The sequence below is a fragment of the Lissotriton helveticus genome, chromosome 2_1, assembly GCF_964261635.1.
Source record: "Lissotriton helveticus chromosome 2_1, aLisHel1.1, whole genome shotgun sequence".
In the NCBI taxonomy this organism is placed as follows: Eukaryota; Metazoa; Chordata; class Amphibia; order Caudata; family Salamandridae; genus Lissotriton; species Lissotriton helveticus.
Window position 1 is genome coordinate 39,589,448 of NC_136059.1, and position 23,082 is coordinate 39,612,529.

Consider the following 23,082-nt stretch of genomic DNA (forward strand, 5'->3'; position numbering starts at 1 on the left):
TCGGAATTACACTTCAATTGGTTAAGTTGGAACCAGGCAAAGACCGTATCCAGGCAGTTCTTAATGCGCTCTCCATCAAAACATCAGACATGCCCACCTTGGCAGCGCTGACTCAGCACCCACCATCAGGCATGCCCACCCTGGCAGTGCTGACTCAGCACCCACCATCAGGCATGCCCACCATGGCAGCGCTGACTCATCACCCACCATCAGACATGCCCACCCTGGCAGCGCTGACTCAGCATCCATCATCAGGCATGCCCACCCTAACAGCACTAACTCAGCACCCACCATCAGACATGCCCACACTGGCAGCGCTGACTCATCACCCACCGTCAGGCATGTCGACCCTGGCAGTGCTGACTCAGCACCCACCATCAGGCATGCCAACCCTGGCAGCGCTGACTCAGCACACACCATCAGACATGCCCACCCTGGCAGCGCTGACTCAGCACACACCATCAGGCATGCCCACCCAGGCAGCACTGACTCAGCACCCACCATCAGGCATACCCACCCTGGCAGCGCTGATTCAGCACCCACCATCAGGCATGCCTACCCTGGCAGGGCTGACTCAGCATCCACCATCAGGCATGCCCACCCTGGCAGCTCGGACTCAGCACCCACCATCAGGCATGCCCACCCTGGCAGCGCTGACTCAGCACCCACCATCAGACATGCCCACCCTGGCAGCGCTGACTCAGCACCCACCATCAGGCATGCCCACCCTGGCAGCGCTGACTCAGCACCCACCATCAGACATGCCCTACCTAGCAGTGCTGACTCAGCACTCACCATCAGACATGCCCACCCTGGCAGCGCTGACTCATCACCCACCATCAGGCATTGCCCACCCTGGCAGCACTGACTCAGCACCCACCATCAGGCATACCCACCCTGGCAGCGCTGATTCAGCACCCACCATCAGGCATGCCCACCCTGGCAGCGATGACTCAGCACCCACCATCAGACATGCCCACCCTGGCAGCGCTGACTCAGCACCCACCATCACCCATGCTCACCCGGGCTGCGCAGACTCAGCACCCACCATCAGGCATGCACACCCTGGCAGCGCTGACTCATCACCCACCATCAGGCATGCCCACCCTGGCAGCGCTGACTCAGCACCCACCATCATGCATGCCCACCCTGGCCGTGCTAACTCAGCACCCACCAACAGGCATGCCCACCCTGGCAGCCCTGACTCAGCACCCACCATCAGACATGCCCACCCTTCCAGCGCTGACTCAGCACCCACCATCAGACATGCCCACCCTGGCAGCACTGACTCAGTACCCACCATCAGACATGCCCACCATGGCAGCCCTGACTCAGTACCCACCATCAGACATGCTCACCCGGGCAGCGCTGACTCAGCACCCATCATCAGGAATGCCCACCCTGTTAGCGCTGCCTCAGCACCCACCATCAGGCATGCCCACCCTGTTAGCGCTGCCTCAGCACCCACCATCAGGCATGCCCACCCTGGCAGCGCTGACTCAGCACCCACCATCAGGCATGCCCACCCTGGAGGCGCTGACTCAGCACCCACCATCAGACATGCCCACCCTGGCAGCGCTGACTCAGCACCCACCATCACCCATGCTCACCCGGGCTGCGCAGACTCAGCACCTACCATCAGACATACCTACCCTGGCAGCGCTGACTCAGCACCCACCATCAGGCATGCCCACCCTGGCAGTGCTGACTCAGCACCCACCATCAGGCATGCCCACCCTGGCAGCGCTGACTCAGCACCCACCATCAGACATGCCCTCCCTAGCAGTGCTGACTCAGCACCCACCATCAGACATGCCCACCCTGGCTGCACTGGCTGACCACCCACCATCAGACATGCCCACCCTGGCAGCGCTGACTCAGCACTCACCATCAGACATGCCCTCCCTGGCAGCGCTGACTCAGCACCCACTATCAGACATGCCCACCCTGGCAGCGCTGCCTCAGCACCCACCATCAGGCATGCCCACCCTGGCAGCACTGACTCAGCACCCACCATCAGACATGCCCACCCTGGCAGCGCTGACTCAGCACCCATCATCAGGCATGCCCACCCGGGCATCGCTGACTCAGCACCCACCATCAGGCATGCCCACCCTGGCAGCGCTGACTCAGCACCCACCATCAGACATGCCCACCCTGGCAGCGCTGACTCAGCACCCACCATCAGGCATGCCCACCCTGGCAGCCCTGACTCAGCACCCACCATCAGACATGCCCACCCTTCCAGCGCTGACTCAGCACCCACCATCAGACATGCCCACCCTGGCAGCACTGACTCAGTACCCACCATCAGACATGCCCACCATGGCAGCCCTGACTCAGTACCCACCATCAGACATGCTCACCCGGGCAGCGCTGACTCAGCACCCATCATCAGGAATGCCCACCCTGTTAGCGCTGCCTCAGCACCCACCATCAGGCATGCCCACCCTGTTAGCGCTGCCTCAGCACCCACCATCAGGCATGCCCACCCTGGCAGCGCTGACTCAGCACCCACCATCAGGCATGCCCACCCTGGAGGCGCTGACTCAGCACCCACCATCAGACATGCCCACCCTGGCAGCGCTGACTCAGCACCCACCATCACCCATGCTCACCCGGGCTGCGCAGACTCAGCACCTACCATCAGACATACCTACCCTGGCAGCGCTGACTCAGCACCCACCATCAGGCATGCCCACCCTGGCAGTGCTGACTCAGCACCCACCATCAGGCATGCCCACCCTGGCAGCGCTGACTCAGCACCCACCATCAGACATGCCCTCCCTAGCAGTGCTGACTCAGCACCCACCATCAGACATGCCCACCCTGGCTGCACTGGCTGACCACCCACCATCAGACATGCCCACCCTGGCAGCGCTGACTCAGCACTCACCATCAGACATGCCCTCCCTGGCAGCGCTGACTCAGCACCCACTATCAGACATGCCCACCCTGGCAGCGCTGCCTCAGCACCCACCATCAGGCATGCCCACCCTGGCAGCACTGACTCAGCACCCACCATCAGACATGCCCACCCTGGCAGCGCTGACTCAGCACCCATCATCAGGCATGCCCACCCGGGCATCGCTGACTCAGCACCCACCATCAGGCATGCCCACCCTGGCAGCGCTGACTCAGCACCCACCATCAGACATGCCCACCCTGGCAGCGCTGACTCAGCACCCACCATCAGGCATGCCCACCCTGGCAGCGCTGACTCAGCACCCACCATCAGACATGCCCTCCCTAGCAGTGCTGACTCAGCACCCACCATCAGTCATGCCCACCCTGGCAGCGCTGACTCATCACCCACCATCAGGCATGCCCTCCCTGGCAGCGCTGACTCAGCACCCACCATCAGGCATGCCCACCCTGGCAGGGCTGACTCAGCACCCACCATCAGGCAATCCAACCCTGGCAGCGCTGCCTCAGCATCCACCATCAGGCATGCCCACCCTGGCAGGGGTGACTCAGCACCCACCATCAGACATGCCCACCCTGGAAGCGCTGCCTCAGCACCCACCATCAGGCATGCCCACCCTGGCAGCGCTGACTCAGCACCCACCATCATGCATGCCCACCCTGGCCATGCTAACTCAGCACCCACCATCAGGCATGCCCACCCTGGCAGCCCTGACTCAGCACCCACCATCAGACATGCCCACCCTGGCAGTGCTGACTCAGCACCCACCATCAGACATGCCCACCCTGGCAGCACTGACTCAGTACCCACCATCAGACATGCCCACTATGGCAGCGCTGACTCAGTACCCACCATCAGACATGCTCACCCGGGCAGCGCTGACTCAGCACCCATCCTCAGGAATGCCCACCCTGTAAGCGCTGCCTCAGCACCCACCATCAGGCATGCCCACCCTGTTAGCGCTGCCTCAGCACCCACCATCAGGCATGCCCACCCTGGCAGCGATGACTCAGCACCCACCATCAGGCATGCCCACCCTGGAGGCGCTGATCTAGCACCCACCATCAGACATGCCCACCCTGGCAGCGCTGACTCATCACCCACCATCACCCATGCTCACCCGGGCTGCGCAGACTCAGCACCTACCATCAGACATACCTACCCTGGCAGCGCTGACTCAGCACCCACCATCAGACATGCCCACCCGGGCAGTGCTGACTCAGCATCCACCATCAGGCATGCCCACCCTGGCAGCGCTGACTCAGCACCCACCATCAGACATGCCCTCTCTAGCAGTGCTGACTCAGCACCCACCATCAGACATGCCCACCCTGGCTGCACTGACTCACCACCCACCATCAGACATGCCCACCCTGGCAGCGCTGACTCAGCACTCACCATCAGACATGCCCTCCCTGGCAGCGCTGACTCAGCACCCACTATCAGACATGCCCACCCTGGCAGCGCTGCCTCAGCACCCACCATCAGGCATGCCCACCCTGGCAGCACTGACTCAGCACCCACCATCAGACATGCCCACCCTGGCAGCGCTGACTCAGCACCCACCATCAGGCATGCCCACCCTGGCATCGCTGACTCAGCACCCACCATCAGACATGCCCACCCTGGCAGCACTGACTCAGCACCCACCATCAGACATGCCCACCCTGGCAGCGCTGACTCAGCACCCACCATCAGGCATGCCCACCCTGGCAGCGCTGACTCAGCACCCACCATCAGACATGCCCTCCCTAGCAGTGCTGACTCAGCACCCACCATCAGTCATGCCCACCCTGGCAGCGCTGACTCATCACCCACCATCAGGCATGCCCTCCCTGGCAGCGCTGACTCAGCACCCACCATCAGGCATGCCCACCCTGGCAGGGCTGACTCAGCACCCACCATCAGGCAATCCAACCCTGGCAGCGCTGCCTCAGCATCCACCATCAGGCATGCCCACCCTGGCAGGGGTGACTCAGCACCCACCATCAGACATGCCCACCCTGGAAGCGCTGCCTCAGCACCCACCATCAGGCATGCCGACCCTGGCAGCGCTGACTCAGCACCCACCATCAGGCATGCCCACCCTGGCAGCGCTGACTCATCACCCACCATCAGGCATGCCCAACCTGGCAGGGCTGACTCAGCACCCACCATCAGGCATGCCCACCCTGGCAGCTCTGACTCAGCACCCACCATCAGACATGCCCACCCTGGCAGCGCTGACTCAGCACCCACCATCAGGCATGCCAACCCTGGCAGCGCTGACTCAGCACCCACCATCAGACATGCCCTCCCTAGCAGTGCTGACTCAGCACCCACCATCAGACATGCCCACCATGGCAGCGCTGCCTCAGCACCCACCATCAGGCATGCCCACCCTGGCAGCGCTGACTCAGCACCCACCATCAGGCATGCCCACCATGGCAGCGCTGACTCAGCACCCACCATCAGACATGCCCACCCTGGCAGCGCTGCCTCAGCACCCACCATCAGGCATGCCCACCCTGGCAGCGCTGACTCAGCACCCACCATCAGACATGCCCACCCTGGCAGAGCTGACTCAGCACCCACCATCAGGCATGCCCACCCTGGCAGCGCTGACTCAGCACCCACCATCAGACATGCCCACCCTGGCAGCACTGACTCAGCACCCACCATCAGACATGCCCACCCTGGCAGCGCTGACTCAGCACCCACCATCAGACATGCCCACCCTGGCAGCGCTGACTCAGCACCCACCATCAGACATGCCCACCCTGGCAGCACTGACTCAGTACCCACCATCAGACATGCCCACCATGGCAGCGCTGACTCAGTACCCACCATCAGACATGCTCACCCGGGCAGCGCTGACTCAGCACCCATCATCAGGAATGCCCACCCTGTAAGCGCTGCCTCAGCACCCACCATCAGGCATGCCCACCCTGTTAGCGCTGCCTCAGCACCCACCATCAGGCATGCCCACCCTGGCAGCGCTGACTCAGCACCCACCATCAGGCATGCCCACCCTGGAGGCGCTGACTTAGCACCCACCATCAGACATGCCCACCCTGGCAGCGCTGACTCAGCACCCACCATCACCCATGCTCACCCGGGCTGCGCAGACTCAGAACCTACCATCAGACATACCTACCCTGGCAGCGCTGACTCAGCACCCACCATCAGACATGCCCACCCTGGCAGTGCTGACTCAGCACCCACCATCAGGCATGCCCACCCTGGTAGCGCTGACTCAGCACCCACCATCAGACATGTCCTTTCTAGCAGTGCTGACTCAGCACCCACCATCAGACATGCCCACCCTGGCAGCACTGACTCAGCGCCCACCACCGGCATGCCCACCCTGGCAGCGCTGACTCAGCACTCACCATCAGACACCCACCCTGGCAGCGCTGACTCATCACCCACTATCAGACATGCCCACCCTGGCAGCGCTGCCTCAGCACCCACCATCAGGCATGCCCACCCTGGCAGCACTGACTCAGCACCCACCATCAGACATGCCCACCCTGGCAGCGCTGACTCAGCACCCACCATCAGGCATGCCCACCCGGGCATCGCTGACTCAGCACCCACCATCAGGCATGCCCACCCTGGCAGCGCTGACTCAGCACCCACCATCAGACATGCCCACCCTGGCAGCGCTGACTCAGCACCCACCATCAGGCATGCCCACCCTGGCAGCGCTGACTCAGCACCCACCATCAGGCATGCCCACCCTGGAAGCGCTGACTCAGCACCCACCATCAGGCATGCCCACCTTGGCAGCGCTGCCTCAGCACCCACCATCAGACATGCCCACCCTGGCAGCGCTGACTCAGCTCCCACCATCAGACATGCCCACCCTGGCAGCGCTGATTCAGCACCCACCATCAGACATGCCCACCCTGGCAGCGCTGACTCAGCTCCCACCATCAGACATGCCCACCCTGGCAGCGCTGAATCAGCACCCACCATCAGACATGCCCTACCTGGCAGCTCTGACTCAGCACCCACCATCAGGCATGCCCACCCTGACAGAGTTGACTCAACACCCACCATCAGACAAGCCCACCCTGGCAGCGCTGAATCAGCACCCACCATCAGTCATGCCCACCCTGGCAGCGTTGACTCAGCACCCACCATCAGGCATGTCCACCCTGGCAGCGTTGACTCATCACCCACCATCAGGCATGCCTACCCTGGCAGCGCTGACTCAGCACCCATCAGGCATGCCCACCCTGGCAGCGCTGACTCAGCACCCACCATCAGGCATGCCCACCCTGGAGGCGCTGACTCAGCACCCACCATCAGACATGCCCACTCTGGCTGTGCTGACACATCACCCACCAACAGGCATGCCCACCCTGGCAGCGCTGACTCAACACCCACCATCAGGCATGCCCACCCTGGCAGCGCTGAATCAGCACCCACCATCAGACATGCCCTACCTGGCAGCGCTGATTCAGCACCCACCATCAGACATGCCCACCCTGGCAGCGCTGACTCAGCTCCCACCATCAGACATGCCCACCCTGGCAGCGCTGAATCAGCACCCACCATCAGACATGCCCTACCTGGCAGCTCTGACTCAGCACCCACCATCAGACATGCCCTCTCTAGCAGTGCTGACTCAGCACCTATCAGGCATGCCCACCCTGGCAGCGCTGACTCAGCACCCACCATCAGGCATGCCCACCCTGGCAGCGCTGAATCAGCACCCACCATAAGACATGCCCTACCTGGCAGCGCTGATTCAGCACCCACCATCAGACATGCCCACCCTGGCAGCGCTGACTCAGCTCCCACCATCAGACATGCCCACCCTGGCAGCGCTGAATCAGCACCCACCATCAGACATGCCCTACCTGGCAGCTCTGACTCAGCACCCACCATCAGACATGCCCACTCTGGCTGTGCTGACACATCACCCACCATCAGACATGCCCACCCTGGCAGCGCTGACTCAGCTCCCACCATCAGACATGCCCACCCTGGCAGCGCTGAATCAGCACCCACCATCAGACATGCCCTACCTGGCAGCTCTGACTCAGCACCCACCATCAGACATGCCCACTCTGGCTGTGCTGACACATCACCCACCAACAGGCATGCCCACCCTGGCAGCGCTGACTCAACACCCACCATCAGACTTGCCCACCCTGGCAGCGCTGACTCAGCACCCACCATCAGGCATGCCCACCCTGGCAGCACTGACTCAGCACCCACCATCAGACATGCCCACCCTGGCAGCGCTGACTCAGCACCCACCATCAGACATGCCCACCCTGGCAGCGCTGACTCAGCACCCTCCATCAGGCATGCCCACCCTGGTAGCGCTGACTCAGCACCCACCAACTTGAAGAGATCGGTGCTCAGTGGCCTGGAAGGTGAGGCTGGCGCAGCGTTTTTGAGCAGGTGCCTTGGAACGGGTTTCCTCAGCGTCATGACACTGGCTCTACATACCCCATCATCATCTGGAAAAAATACCTTACCGTCGCCACACCAAAAGGGAGGCGTCGGTTTGTGTCTGAGTTGGTGTTGTTGGCCACACGGCAGGGCGGAGGGCCTTTGACCTCTGCTCCAGAACCTGTGTGAGCCACAGTAGCCAGTGCTTGTTTTGAGCTTTTCCTACATTTCTATGCCTGCGATGGCCCGCAGCTGGCCTTACCAGGGCTGGTTCCCTCCTTTGCCACATTAATGGTGGCAGAAATGCCAATGTCACTTGGCGGTTCCTGAATAATGGATGGGGCAGAGGAGAGCCAATCAAAACACTGCTCATCAACAAAAAAGCAGCAGCAGCAGCTCACTCAGCAGGGTCAAGGGTCGAATAAACAGCTCCACTTCTAGGAGCTTCGCCAGAGCCAGCCAGCTGACTGTGACGTCATCTCTAAACTGCTGTAACACATGAGGTCAGTAGCCTCAAGCCACCTGTACCAGGGCCAGAGTACAGCCCTGAGCCAGACCTAGTGAAGAACCTCTCTGGCCATCTCCACACGTCACTAAAGGGTCACACTTCTCTCGTGAGGGTTCTGTGCCTGCCCAGTCCATGAAGACACCTTTTCATTATCCAATAGCTGGACCCATTGGACCTGCCAATGTTTGTTTTCCTCCACCTTTCTTCAAGTATTTCCTTGTGGAAACCTCTCCTCTCATATAAATGCTTCTGATATAAAGGTGTTTGGTCGTGTTTCAATCTTAATCTGCGCACGTAAAGCCAGAGGTAGGTTTGAGGTCGAAAAGCCTCCAGCTTCTCAATGAAATGCTAAAGCTGGCAGAGAGCCCCCCATGGACCCTCACGGCCACTCAGAGGAGGGGGGCTTCCAGAGTTAACTGCCCCAAAAAATTGGAGCTTTTTTTTTTAACACAAGTCAAAATTAAAGGAGGCCCAGAAAGCAGGTATGCAAATTAGGCATGCAAATATCTTGGGACTTCTGTTTCATACCTTCAAAGCTAGGAAGTAGGCTTTCATCGAGAGTTCCCTCTGTTCACCTCTGGGAACATCACTATTCTCATCTCTAATTAGACTCAGGGCCAGTCCTAGGATATGTGGGGCCCCAGGCACAATTGGAACATGTGAGGCCCCTAAGCAGAGACGACGTGGGACCGGATCGGGCCGGGTAAGGAAAGTTTTTTAATTTTTTATAAGGAAAGTTTTTTTATTTTTTAATATTAAAATTAAACCAACCCCTCACGACCCTCACACCCGCGACTCATGCTGGCCGCGACTGGGTTTTGTTAGCTGTTTAAGTTAAATGTGTAACAAAAATACATTATTTTCCTTTCACCTTGTTGTTTTGACCAATAAGTAGCTCCTTCACACACCTTTGCATAGGATCACTACTGGAATGCAGGACAATTGCTATTTGTGCTCTGCAGAAAGGCTATATTTTGACTGACCATGTAATCTGAACACCTTTTTGACCCACAGACAGTCACAGTGTGAAATCTGTACTGCCTGTATCCTCAACTCCAAAGTGCCCAACTGTAGCCTGTTATAAACACCTGGAGGTGACTCAGTACAAAGGGTGAATCATCCAAGAGTAATCTGCTGTGGAATGAAATACAGAAACACACATGCTGGAAACAGCTAGCACACCTGGGGAATGCAAGATTTAGTAAAGCATGTGAAATATACAAGGAACAAAATCACTGCCATGGATTACCCTAGCATCAGGACCACTGGAATTATGCGGCAGGAGAGGGCTACATTATGTGGCAGGGTGAGTAAATTATGTGGCAAGAAAAGGCAAATTATGCGGCATAAACCGGCACATTTTGAAACAGTATTACTTCTTTTATTTGCCGTTTTTAAACTTGGTAACACTGTTTGGGCACTGGTTGCACCCTATTAATACCAATTTAACAACCACATTTAGCAGTGGGAAACAGAAAGTTGACTATTCCAGCTTTCCAAAGGGCCTTCCCACATGCAGCAAGATGTGTCGCTGCATTTTTAGTAACTTTTCAACCATTTGAGATGGAAAGCAATTTTGTTGTTAAAATCTGTAGATTATGCAGTACATGGTTGATTACGTGGCAGATGCGTCAAATGCATAATTCTGCAGAAGTCGCCAGGAGGTAGCTGGTAGCAGGCTGGTATATTACACACGGGCTGCAGTCCCACACCATTTCGATATACGCGGATGACATGATTAAATACATCAGAGACCAGGGAATGGAACTCGCACTTATCTCCACCATTCTTCAGATGTTAAGGGACTTTTCTGGGCTACGTGTTAATCATGCCAAAACACACAGATTCTCATTCCAGAGCACAATGCTCTGGATGTGCTAGAATTTTTCTGAGTACACAAACGATACCGGTCACCTAACACACATTCAGATATTTAGATATCCAGGTTTATACATCACACATTAATTGGCTTGAGGGAACCTACTCCAAGCTACCTCTTTGCTCAGAGCACAAGATAAATTATGGGTCACCCTTCCTCTTTTGGTTACAGACCGATTGGCCCTTGCCAAAATGGAGATGCATTCCAAATTTTCATACTATTTTGTAAACTTACCCCATAGTTGTTCCGGAGTCTGTCTTTAGGACTTTAGATTCCTTGTTAATAGACCTAATATGAGGCTCAGGCCGATGCTGAATTAGTCTCCTCAAGTTACAGCTGCCCATAGTACACGGCGGGCTGGACACACCCAATTTTGGTCTTATCGCCTTGGCGCGCACTTGCAGTGGCTCTCCTATTGGATATCGGTCTTACATTTGCAATAAATATACTACACACGCTCTAAATTTCGCACTGAGAGCCTTTACACACTACTTTTACCTGGGAGACAATGTCCCCCAGACGGACGTCCACTACTCCTTCATATGCTTTTACATATTGAAACACTACAGTTCATATCACGCCACTGCAACTCCTAATGCCCCGAACATTCCTCTGTGTGGCTTACCCACCCCGACAGGTGTTCCCACAACCACTAAACTGGCAGCTTCGGAGGCGGCTGGTTTCTCCACCATTGGTGACTTCTTGGAGAATGGGCAATGGCTTTCACACCAGGACTTTATACACTCACAGGACCTTATCGGAGCCATATTTATTACACATGCCATCATCCTACTTTACGTGCATTGGTACTGGTCGCCGATGGGGGTGGAACCTACCACAAATGCACTGATTCAGGTGGCCTACAAAATGGGCACAGGAAGACACTTAGGGGGTCATTAGGATGGCGGATTTCCTGCATACTCCGGGCCGGCGGAAGCCACCGCCGGCCCGGAGTATGCGGGAAATCCGCCGAGGAGGCCTGAAAGACCCACCGCCAAATCAGGATGGCTGGTGGGTCTCCCAATCCGTCCGCCGCTTTTCCACCGTGGTCGGAAGGCGACCACGGCGGAAAAGCAATAACATGGCTGGCGGTGTCTATCAGACACCGCCAGCCATATTAGGATGCAGGGTGAGTCATGCTTTTCCGCGGCGGCTTTTCCGCCGTGGAAAAGCATACGGACAGTCACTTTGGGGGCCCGTTGCGGGCCCCCTGGGTGAAGGTTGCGTGGGGGGTGCACATGGGGGGTACCTATGGTACCCCCCTGCCCTTGCGTGCACGAAGCGGCAGGCACCACGCGGTGCCTGCCGCTTTGTGCATGCAAATGCACACCTTTCGTTTTTTGCATTGCGGCGGATGCTGCTTCAAGCAGCATCCGCCGCAATGTAAAACATACAGGATGTGACCGCCAGGGTGGCGGTCACATCCTACTTGCTATGGAGGGACCGCCGCTGCCCATGCGGACGGTCCCTCAAACTCAGGGGTGGCGGACGGACGCAAGTCCGTCCGCCATCCTAATGACCCCCTTAGTGAGTAAGTGGCTCTACAAAGGTCTACCCTCCCACCTATTTGTAGCTGACATTGTTGCAAGATCGTTGGCAGGCAGACTTGGATCGCCCATTTCATGATAAGGAATGGAAGTTCCTTCTGGAATATCCTAGCGTTGTACCCGCAACACACGACTCAAGTTGATCAAGTTTACGTTATTACACAGATCATACTTGACACCCTCCAAACTACACAGAATGTTTACCCAGTTGAATCCAACTGCACTAGATGTTGCACTGATGACGCTGATCTCTTGCATATGCTGGCATTCCCTTCTCAGTTATCTTATTGGTGGGGGGTTCGGAAATCGCTCAGAAACTTAACTGAAATCAGTCACTGGGACAAAGTGGAGCATTACATACTGGGCTTATTTCCCAGATCCAAGACTTCCGCATCGGATTCTCATTTCGTTGACTTGACTCTACACTTGGCCAAGCGGCAAATAACGTGTCGCTGCAAGCCCCCAATACTGCCCACTGTACTGAGCTGGCACGAGGAGGTTAGTCAATGCGGTTCAGCTCAATGCTTGGCGATGCACCCCGAGGAGTACCGTGGGCTACGAAACGTCCCATAGCTGTGATATGTGATACTTTGCCAGAGCAGTTCAATGTTCAGGCAGAGGACACTGACTTTTACCTGACAACCCATTGTGGATCTTTCGATCCTTAGGCTCTGGCATTCGACATTCGACATTCCCATTCGCTTTTGTGGTATACATTAGTCACCGACTACATAGGACTATGATACAAAAGAGCACTTCACACCCCTCTAACGACAAGTGACTTGCCCCTTGGGAACTAGATGATCTTGGTGATAGGGTTTGGGTGGGTATAGGGGTGGGAGGAAGTGGTTGTTGACTGATTACCTTTACTTGCAGGTGTGCTGTAATGCCATCAGAGCATTGTGATATGCACTTTGTCCTTACTTCCTCAGTGGCATTGAAGATATGCATCTTTTCTTGATACAACCCAATGCAGGGTATATTCTGTGGTGAATTGTAATACTTATGTTTGTGAAATGCAGTAAAGTATGTTTGAAAAATAAATGTAGCGATCACCACTGATGATAGGCCTGGGTTATTTATTTATCCTTTCGATCTCTAAAGAACATACTGTTGACCTCATCATAAGGTTGCCCTGACCTATGAATGTTTGTGCTTGGATTATAAATCTGTGCAAGAGCAGGCATGGTGATCTCGGGATGACCAGGCTGAAGGCTGTTGAAGGCTCCTTCCAATACTTTAGGTTTCATTGTGAGTTCTGTGCTTAGAAGCAGAAAGAAGTTGTGAACATCTCACCTGCAGGATTTTTTCCAGTTGATGCTGATTCTCCACCACAAGGATGTTGGCCTCACAGTTGCTGGCCACGTACTGACAGGCGTCTGCTGAATTTGTGGAGTAAATTCCAGAAGGTAAACCCCTGCAATTAAAGGGGGAAAGTCTAAAATTCATACTTTTACAGTTAGCAAGATACCTTTGTACCGTATGAGGGAATATAATGATGCCATGCTCTATTCCCAAATCCTTTTGAATGACTTTGGTTCGTCTTGGATTATCAACCAACCAAATAAATATAGAATCACGTTGATACAGTTCTCAGATCAATAAAACTAACTTACTCAACCCATTGACCACATGTTGTGTAAAAAACGGAATTAGACTCTAGTCTGTGGTGGAAATGTCTAGAAATTCACATCACAGACTTCCGAGAGGAGCTGTGAAGCTATACTTGTGTCATAGTATACACAATAAAAGTGGAAAAATACAATAACTTAACAACCAATTGAGGGAACCAAGAGTTTCTTAACAACACATGAAGACTGGCAAGCCCTTGACTGTGGCAGTACGACCAAGAACACACACAAGGAATGATGTAAAACTCTATTTGTGTGATGCGGACATCATCACGCCTTATCTTTGCATCTTTTCTTTCACAACCACAGTCCAAAAACCAAATATAATGTAGTGGCATCCCAGGTGATGTTGGTGAAACTGTGTATGTGTAGGCAGTCTCTACAAAGTGTGCCCCAAAGTCCCAGTACCCCGCCTTGCTTAGTGTTAGTTTGGGCATGTTATGATTACTCAAAGAATAAGAACAAAGAGCAAGTGATGATTACTCAAAGCAGGAGTACAAAGAGAAAGTGATGATTACTTAAAGCAGAAGTAAAAAGAGCAAGTGATGATTACTTAAAGCAGGAGTACAAAGAGCAAGTGAGGATTACTCAAAGCATGAGGTCAAAAAGCAAGTGAGGATTACTTAAAGAAGGAGTACAAAGAGCAAGTGATGATCACTTAAAGCAGAAGTACAAAGAGCAAGTGAGGATTGCTTAAAGCAGGAGTACAAAGAGCAAGTGATGATTACTTAAAGCAAAAGTACAAAGAGCAAGTGATGAGCAGGCACTTACCGGGCCATGGTGGCACCAATATAGGCATTGAACAAAGAGCAAGTGAGGATTACTTAAAGCAGGAGTACAAAGAGCAAATGATGATTACTTAAAGCAGGAGTACAAAGAGCAAGAGATGATTACTTAAAGCAGAAGTACAAAGAGCAAGCGATGATTACCTAAAGCAGAAGTACAAAGAGCAAGTGAAGATTACTTAAAGCAGGAGTACACAGAGCAAGTGATGATTACTGAAAGCAGAAGTACAAAGAGCAAGTGATGATTACTTAAAGCAGAAGTACAAAGAGCAAGTGATGAGCAGGCACTTATCGGGCCGTGGTGGCACCAATATAGGCATTGAACAAAGAGCAAGTGAGGATTACTTAAAGCAGGAGTACAAAGAGCAAGTGATGATTACTTAAAGCAGAAGTACAAAGAGCAAGCGATGATTACCTAAAGCAGAAGTACAAAGAGCAAGCGATGATTACCTAAAGCAGAAGTACAAAGAGCAAGTGAGGATTACTTAAAGCAGGAGTACAAAGAGCAAGTGATGATTACTTAAAGCAGGAGTACAAAGAGCAAGTGATGATTACTTAAAGCAGAAGTACAAAGAGCCAGTGAGGATTACTTAAAGCAGAAGTACAAAGAGCAAGCGATGATTACCTAAAGCAGAAGTACAAAGAGCAAGTGAGGATTACTTAAAGCAGAAGTACAAAGAGCAAGTGAGGATTACCTAAAGCAGAAGTACAAAGAGCAAGTGAGGATTACTTAAAGCAGGAGTACAAAGAGCAAGTGATGATTACTGAAAGCAGAAGTACAAAGAGCAAGTGATGATTACTTAAAGCAGAAGTACAAAGAGCAAGCGATGATTACCTAAAGCAGAAGTACAAAGAGCAAGTGAGGATTGCTTAAAGCAGGAGTACAAAGAGCAAGTGATGATTACTTAAAGCAGAAGTACAAAGAGCAAGCGATGATTACCTAAAGCAGAAGTACAAAGAGCAAGTGAGGATTACTTAAAGCAGAAGTACAAAGAGCAAGTGAGGATTACTTAAAGCAGGAGTACAAAGAGCAAGTGATGATTACTGAAAGCAGAAGTACAAAGAGCAAGTGATGATTACTTAAAGCAGAAGTACAAAGAGCAAGTGATGATTACTGAAAGCAGAAGTACAAAGAGCAAGTGATGATTACTTAAAGCAGAAGTACAAAGAGCAAGGGATGAGCAGGCACTTACCGGGCCATGGTGGCACCAATATAGGCGATGAACAAAGAGCAAGTGAGGATTACTTAAAGCAGGAGTACAAAGAGCAAGTGATGAGCAGGCACTTACCGAGCCATGGTGGCACCAATATAGGCGATGAACAAAGAGCAAGTGAGGATTACTTAAAGCAGAAGTACAAAGAGCAAGTGAGGATTACTTAAAGCAGGAGTACAAAGAGCAAGTGAGGATTGCTTAAAGCAGGAGTACAAAGAGCAAGTGATGATTACTTAAAGCAGAAGTACAAAGAGCAAGTGATGAGCAGGCACTTACCGGGCCATGGTGGCACCAATATAGGCATTGAACAAAGAGCAAGTGAGGATTACTTAAAGCAGAAGTACAAAGAGCAAGTGAGGATTACTTAAAGCAGGAGTACAAAGAGCAAGTGAGGATTGCTTAAAGCAGGAGTACAAAGAGCAAGTGATGATTACTTAAAGCAGAAGTACAAAGAGCAAGTGATGAGCAGGCACTTACCGGGCCGCGGTGGCACCAATATAGGCATTGAACAAAGAGCAAGTGAGGATTACTTAAAGCAGGAGTACAAAGAGCAAGTGATGATTACTTAAAGCAGGAGTACAAAGAGCAAGTGATGATTACTTAAAGCAGGAGTACAAAGAGCAAGTGAGGATTACTTAAAGCAGAAGTACAAAGAGCAAGGGATGAGCAGGCACTTACCGGGCCATGGTGGCACCAATATAGGCATTGAACAAAGAGCAAGTGAGGATTACTTAAAGCAGAAGTACAAAGAGCAAGTGAGGATTACTTAAAGCAGGAGTACAAAGAGCAAGTGAGGATTGCTTAAAGCAGGAGTACAAAGAGCAAGTGATGATTACTTAAAGCAGAAGTACAAAGAGCAAGTGATGAGCAGGCACTTACCGGGCCATGGTGGCACCAATATAGGCATTGAACAAAGAGCAAGTGAGGATTACTTAAAGCAGAAGTACAAAGAGCAAGTGAGGATTACTTAAAGCAGGAGTACAAAGAGCAAGTGAGGATTGCTTAAAGCAGGAGTACAAAGAGCAAGTGATGATTACTTAAAGCAGAAGTACAAAGAGCAAGTGATGAGCAGGCACTTACCGGGCCGCGGTGGCACCAATATAGGCATTGAACAAAGAGCAAGTGAGGATTACTTAAAGCAGGAGTACAAAGAGCAAGTGATGATTACTTAAAGCAGGAGTACAAAGAGCAAGTGATGATTACTTAAAGCAGGAGTACAAAGAGCAAGTGAGGATTACTTAAAGCAGAAGTACAAAGACCAAGGGATGAGCAGGCACTTACCGGGCCATGGTGGCACCAATATAGGCGATGAACAAAGAGCAAGTGATGATTACTTAAAGCAGAAGTACAAAGAGCAAGTGATGAGCAGGCACTTACCGAGCCATGGTGGCACCAATATAGGCATTGAACAAAGAGCAAGTGAGGATTACTTAAAGCAGGAGTACAAAGAGCAAGTGATGAGCAGGCACTTACCGAGCCATGGTGGCACCAATATAGGCATTGAACAAAGAGAAAGTGAGGATTACTTAAAGCAGGAGTACAAAGAGCAAGTGAGGATTACTTAAAGCAGAAGTACAAAGAGCAAGTGATGAGCAGGCACTTACCGGGCCATGGTGGCACCAATAAAGGCAATGAACCACTCAGGAGAGTTATGGCCCAGGATCCCAACACCATGAAGGCGCTTCAGGCCGAGCTGTAAAAATCAGAATTGTAAGGATACGATTGGCATCAGACTTCCTTTCCATTCAGCACAAAGATACTGCACCTCTTAATATATCCAGCTAAATAATTTTAAAAAGAGGTTGCCACAAAGCTATGGAGCAGGTTATGACCACCACAGGGCTACTGTGGGAATTTCTCACATCTGGCATTTCCCCGGAGGGACCATACTCCTCTGTCTCCAACACCCTGGGGTTTTGAGGCAGCTTAGGGTGTGAGGAAGAAGCACAGAGTGTGAGAGAGAAACAGCGAGGGGGGAAAAGAGAATGAATGGAAACAATCAGTGGAAGGCAGCAGTGCTGGTTTGGACTTTTTCCAGGGCTATCTTTGTTACACAGTCCAACAGTCCAACCCTGCACCATTACCTTCTACAAACACATCTTTAAAGATGAGCTATTGGACTGACACCTGTCCTGCTCATTAGTAAGCCAGTCAGCATCAATAAGCATGGACCTTAGAAAACAGGAGCATGTGGACATTTTACCCAATTTGACATTAGTCACCGCCACACATGCCCAGAAGTGTGTGCCAGTGTACCTACCACAGTTGTAACCTCTGTCTGTAACATAGTTACCCATCAATAAAGGGCCTGTTTTTGTTGTCAGTTGTTAACCACAAAAATGCCTCTTCTTCTCCAGTTACACACTCCCCTTACACATTCCATTCCCCAGCTCTGAAGAACAGTGGGGCTTGCTAGGACCCACCTTCAGAAAGCTCTTGGCTGCTGCCCGGCATGCCTGGTAGAACTGGAGATAGGTGGTAGTTTTCCACTGCCCGTCTTTCTTCACGACCATCGCTGGGTGCCCTCCGAATCGCTCGACTGTGTCCCTTAACAACTGGTGTGTGGTGACCGGGGGCTCAGAGGCTGGTCCTGTCTCTTCCATGTGCAGCTTCACTGCTCCATCCCTGGCAGATGTCCAGAACCTGTCTGCTGGGGCCAGGTTCAGCTCTAAGAGTCTCTTCCTGCTCCCACCGGCATCTGGAGGCTTCTGTCCTATAAGAGACATGAAGGGGAATGACACAGAATATGGACAGAATTCAGAGACAGATCTTTCTGCCAAACATGCCTTGGCAACTATAAGTGGTGACTTCTTCCATCCAGTAGATACATTGACAAAGACCATAAGGAACACAACTCTCTTGTTTACTGTCATGAGTTTGATCATGGGTGTAGCTCAGTTGGCATCAGACACTAGATGCAGTTAAACATCCACTGGCAATATAAAGTATGAACCTGCTGACTGGGATGTTTAAGTGACTCCATGATTATCATAATGTCGAAACCTCTTGAGAATTCACCTCCAGACTAACCCACCTTTACAGTTATATTCTTCTTCTTTTGAATTCTTATGCTTAGTTCTATGTAAAGTACCAGGTTATGTTGGGTAAGGTAGAACTTTGGCGTAACTCTACAAAGTGTGCTTTCTCACCCACTTGTGACATGGCTGAACTTAGTTCAGTGCACCAGTGGTGAATGTGAAGGACAGGTTATTGTAGCCCTGCAAGGCACTGTTCAATGTGTAACTGACATAGAAGCCTTGTTTTTGGTTTACTAACAATCCCATAAAGGGGTCGGGGCATCATGGTGACAGTCACCGTGTTACTCACAGCATCGCACACTCTGTACTAAGAAGAGAGAACACTTTTAAGTAAAAAGTATTTATTACTATAGGAATAGTCAGTTTCTCATTACATCTAAAACAACTACACAGTTATAAAAAATTATAAAATAATATAATACATATTATAAAAAACAGCAAGAAAACTTGTAATAAATAAATAACTAGAATAACCTCTGCACAACCCGTGGATTCTCACTCCCACACACTCCATTTTGATTATGTGGGTTACGGTAGTTATTACATTTGTTCCATGAATGGCTTGACACTACATGGCTATGTAATAGGACAATGGACCAGTATGAAGGGCGTATATGGCTGTGAACATGTTTGTCTACAGAAAAGGTTTTATGAATGCAATCGGTCTTACATGTCACTCAATGTGTGGACATCTGCTAACCGACAGCTCTTGATCCTGGTACTATCTTCGCATGTGTTTTTGTATGTTATGAAAGCCATTAAAGACTTTTTGAACAAAAAATATTGAGAATAAAATGAACTTGTCTAACAGTTAAAATGTTGTCTAGTACCTAACACTCTAATGCCTTCTTCTATGCACTACACTATGATAACATGGAAGGCAGAGCAACTTGCATTTTAGAGTACCTTAGGGAGAAGTGACGCCCTGCATACCTTATTGACAGCAAAGGCAGAGAGGTGAAGACTTGTCATCCAGCATAACAAAGCCCTACACAATGCCGGACCAGCATACCTCAACAACCGACTCAACTTCTACACCCCCACCCGCAGCCTCCGCTCTGCCAACCTCGCCCTCAACACAGTTCCACGCATCTGGAAAACCACAGCCGGCGGCAGATCCTTCTCCCACCTCGCCGCTAAGACCTGGAACACTCTCCCCACCAGCCTACGACAGACCCAGGACCTGCTGGCCTTCAGAAGACTTCTTAAGACCTGGCTTTTCGATCAGTAGCAGCCCCCCTTCCCACCCTCCCAGCGCTTTGAGACCCTCACGGGTAGGTAGCGCGCTTTACAAATGTAATGATTGATTGATTGAAGACAGTGCTCCCTGCGAAGGGCAGTTGGTCAGTCTTCCTCTGGGACTTGGCTTTGTCATCTTCAGACTACACTATTTTGGTTGTATCTCTGTGTGTATTATTATTATTATTTTTTTTTTAAAATCTTTTTATTAACAACCAGCTCCATAACATCGCACATCAGTTAGCAACGGACGTTCATTGACACATACGATAAAATTGATTGCAAATTCAATAAAAAATCATTAAAACCCCCTGCCACTACAGACCCCTCCCACACACGTATACACATCCTTAATGGCCCCCCAACTCCAGGCCCCCCCAAAGCCTACAGATTATATTCATCATCCCCACCCTACTCCCCGCCACCTCCCCTCTAGGACCACCTTGCGGCCCTCCCCAGCCCATCCGCCCCCCAGGGAATCTAGTGCAGAACGGGCATCAGAAGACCTCGACGTTAAATGCACAGCCATGGGATATAACGTTTCACATCAATCTCTCCTCAGGTCAGCTCCCCATCCGTCTGTGAGTCCATCCACTCTCCCCGGTACCTCCTCCATGCTGCCCATACCTTCTCCCATTTCTTAGGGCAACCCCGACTCTTATAGATAACTTTTTCAGCCCATTGGCACCAGTCCAGATCTCGCTCCCACTCCTCCACCGTGGGGACAAGATCACTTCCCCATAACCTTGCGATATTTCTCTTGGCCACCATGCTCGCTAGAGCCAACCACACTTTGTCCCATTTTGGCCAGGTGATGTCACTAGTGACACCCAAGACATGCCATCTGGCCTCCAGCGGCATGTCCCCTCCCACCACTTCTGACATGATGCCTGCTAGTCTTGACCAGGATGCCCTAATTCTAGCGCAATCCCACAATACGTGGAAGAAGGTCCCTTCTTCACCACACCCCCGCAAGCAAAAGTGTGAGTCCACATAGCCTATTATGTATTGCGTCGTTCGTGGGGTGTATGACCTATGCAGGATGCGTAGTTGGACGAGTCTGAACCTGGCACGTATCGCCACTTCTCGGGGACACTGCAGGGCCTCCCCCCAGTCATCATCCTCCAGCATCCCCAGAGCTGACTCCCACTTTTCCCGCAGGGGGCCCAATGTGTCTGCGATGTTATTGATAAGCTTCTTGTATGTGAGGGAGATAGCCTTATCAATCATAGGGTCTAGTAGTAATCTATCCTCCAGTGGAGAATACTCAGGTAGCTCCACCCCTTGTGTCAAATGACGGTGCAGAGCTTGTTTGAGCTGTTGGTAGTGTAGGAAGTCCCCATTCCCCATTTGGAACTCAGCCTGCAAGTCCGCAAAACCCACCATTTCTCCCCGTTTCCAAACATCACCCAGCACATCAATACCAATCAGGCTCCACTGACGCAAACCTTGTAATTTCATCACTGCCGGAAGGAATGTCCCGGCCCACAGAGGAGTCTGTTCCGTAAGTACCCGGAGTAGGCACCAAACTCTCGTAGGATGTCCATCAATCTCTGAATGGAAGCAGCCGGCCTCTGAACATATAGGAGAATGTTGTCAGCATACAACAAGATGCGCTCCTCCCATCCCCCACCCAAGTCTATACCCCATACCATGGGGTCTGTCCGGACCCAGTGCGCCAGCGGCTCCAGTGCTAACGCGAACAGGGTGGGGGAAAGGGGGCAACCCTGACGCGTGCCCCGACTCAGGTGAAACTCCCTTGACAACACACCATTGACCCGGACTCTTGCCAGTGGGTCAGTGTATAGCAGCCGTACCCATGCTCGAAAATGATCTCCGAAGACCAGCTTCTCCAGAACTGCGTATAAATACTGCTATTCCATACTATCGAATGCCATCTGGGCATCGAGAGATAACAGGGCTGCCGGCACTTCGGGTCTCGCAGATACCTTCTGTAGAACCCCGAATAGGCGCCTTAAGTTTAAGCACGTGGACCTGTGAGGCATAAAGCCCGATTGGTCCAGGTGGATCAATGACTGGTGCAGAACTCTGCTGCCCGGGCAATTTTCGGTCTTGGTAGACGAGCCCGTGCTTCGAGGTTGCTTCAGACGCTTCATTGGCTCCCTATTAGGAAGCGGATCCAGTTTAAATCCCTGACCCTGATGCATAAAGCTTTGCATGGATCAGGGGCGGGATATCTGCAGCGGAGACTGAACTTTTATCATCCAGTCCGTTCCCTCCGTTCGGAATCCCTCTTTAAAGCTGTGGTCCCACGGGTGAGGAAGGCCCGCGCCGGAGGGCGATCTTTTAGTTGTAGAGCTCCCCAGCTGTGGAATCTGCTCCCACTTTCATTGCGCAGTACTGCCAATCTGCTTCAGTTTAGGAGGGGCCTGAAGACTTGGCTTTTTAATTCTTAGTCTGTTCTTTTATTAAATTGTTTCTTTTTACTTTTCTTTTATGTTTTCTGTTTTTAGCTGTGTTGTGTTACTTTTTATGAGCCACTGGTGGAAAAGCGTCGGGACACTCCTCTCGAGTAGCCGTACGCTATATAAAAACTATGTAACATAACATAACATAACTGGATAACTGCCCCTAGTCTCGTGGCCAAAATCTTACCAAGCACCTTCGTTTTTTTTTTGTAAATATCTTTTTATTGCAGCAAAAATAGTGATAACGTTACAGTATATGAGTCATCTCTGCTGGTAAGCAGTCTCTTTACGAGTTATCATCATTCGTTTCACACAGCTCTGTAGCTCACACCCCGGAGGTCGAGCAGCGCAAAAGCAGAGAAGTATGTGCGGATGTTGGAGTCCCACTGAACAGTTGTTACCAGCTTCCTAGTCAATACAGTGCTGCTTTGTAATCCTCACGCTCTCACCCCAAATCGCGTAGCCTAGAGACATGTCGAAGCAAGGGCTTCTCAA

General features: G+C 52.0%; 1 protein-coding gene across 1 annotated transcript in view; it reads right to left on the reverse strand.

Annotated features, from left to right (window-relative positions):
* Window positions 1-22,326, reverse strand: part of LOC144819194 (long-chain-fatty-acid--CoA ligase ACSBG2-like) — a 364,803-nt gene extending 342,477 nt beyond the window's left edge. The window contains exons 1-4 of the mRNA XM_078677171.1: window positions 22,317-22,326; window positions 18,305-18,594; window positions 17,486-17,574; window positions 13,548-13,668 (exon numbers count right to left, since the gene is read on the reverse strand). Of these exons, the coding sequence (XP_078533297.1) occupies window positions 13,548-13,668; window positions 17,486-17,574; window positions 18,305-18,594; window positions 22,317-22,326 (510 nt within the window). The remainder of the gene's footprint in view (window positions 1-13,547; window positions 13,669-17,485; window positions 17,575-18,304; window positions 18,595-22,316) is intronic.
* Between the last annotated feature and the right edge of the window lie 756 nt (window positions 22,327-23,082).